The sequence below is a fragment of the Hylaeus volcanicus genome, chromosome 9 (assembly GCF_026283585.1).
Source record: "Hylaeus volcanicus isolate JK05 chromosome 9, UHH_iyHylVolc1.0_haploid, whole genome shotgun sequence".
Classification (NCBI taxonomy): Eukaryota; Metazoa; Arthropoda; class Insecta; order Hymenoptera; family Colletidae; genus Hylaeus; species Hylaeus volcanicus.
Window position 1 is genome coordinate 2,861,155 of NC_071984.1, and position 1,490 is coordinate 2,862,644.

The following is a 1,490-nucleotide window of genomic DNA, read 5'->3' on the forward strand; positions in this document are numbered from 1 at the left end:
ATTTGGTAACGCTTGGTACAGAATATGCGTGGAGTTTAACGCGTTAACTCGGTAACGTTGATCCAGGAAGATGCGGGGTACCTTGTACTGGTTCATGGCGGCCTCCTCTTCCGCGAGGGCCCGTTGCCGCATCACTTCGTCGATGTGTCCGTTTTCGGGATGGTCGAGGCGGTTATTACTGGCTGCTGTTCCAAACGCAGTACTGGTGGAAGACAGGGCGGACACTCCCGACTTTACATTCGTTCTATTGCTGCTTGGGTAATGATGGGGGCAATGGATGTGTCTCGATGGAACGGTGGACTCACAGAGGAGTGGAGGAGAAGCCGTTTCAGCGTAGACGAGTGTGGCCGAAGGAGCGAAAAGGAACGTTGATCATTGAAAACAAAGGAAGAAGACAAACAAAAAAACAAAGAAACGGTGTAATACGCATAAAGATATAACGATGTGTAAAAGTTCAACTACTTAGTGCTTCCATACGCCCATACATTCGCCCAGACACACATGCGTCACGCTAGCTTCGCTCTTCATGGACACCGTGTACAATTTTTACAGATCTCACGCGCGACGGCTACAGGGTTCCTTTTAACACTTTACCAACCATCCATACACTCTTCACAAATTACCTAATTAAGATTTGACTTTGTAACCTTCAACTTCTGCAAGTTTTCATTGTATTTTTAAGCAATGGCCACTCTAAAACTACTCTAGAACCCCTTGGAGTTGTTTGAGAATCAAGTTTCTGGGACTACTCTACTCTAGGACCCTTTCGAGTTATTCAAGAAACAAGTTTCTGGGATTACTTCACTTTAGAATCCTTTCGAGTTCTTCTAGAATCAACTTTCTGGAACTACTTCACTCTGGAACCCTTTCGAATTGTACAAGAATCAAGTTTCTGGGACTACTCTACTCTAGGACCCTTTCGAGTTGTTCAAGATTCAAGTTTCTGGGACTACTCCACTCTAGAATCCTCTCGAGTTGTTCAAGAATCAAGTTTCTGGGACTACTCCACTCTAGAACCCTTTAGAATTGTACAAGAATCAAGTTTCTGGGACTTCTCTACTCTAGGACCCTTTAGAGTTGTTCAAGAATCAAGTTTCTGGGATTACTTCACTCTAGAATCCTTTCCAGTTGTTCGAGAATCAAGTTTCTGGAAATAAAACTCAGAAACGTAACGTTTCATTGATTGTAGTCGTGAAAAATGATTAAATCAGATTATTCCTTGTTACAAATTATGTTTCTTAACGAGCTATTCTAATCCAGAGCATAGAATGCCAGAGCTCTAGAATGCTTTCAAGTTCTTTGAGAATCAAGTTTCTGAAACTACTCCACTCTAGAATGCTTTAGAATTGTACAAGAATCAAGTTTCTGGGATTACTTCACTTTAGAATCCTTTCGAGTTGTTCAAGAATCAAGTTTCTGTAACTACTTCAGTCTAGAATCCTATCAAGTTCTTCGAGAATCAAGTTTCTGAAACTACTTCACTCTAGAAC

At 41.7% G+C, this 1,490-nt stretch overlaps 1 protein-coding gene across 1 annotated transcript in view; it reads right to left on the reverse strand.

The window, feature by feature from the left end:
- The window catches only part of LOC128881961 (phosphatidylinositol-binding clathrin assembly protein LAP), a 23,114-nt gene that overhangs the window by 848 nt on the left and 20,776 nt on the right, over positions 1–1,490 (reverse strand). The window contains exon 10 of the mRNA XM_054133435.1: positions 82–202. Within this exon, the coding sequence (XP_053989410.1) occupies positions 82–202 (121 nt within the window). The remainder of the gene's footprint in view (positions 1–81; positions 203–1,490) is intronic.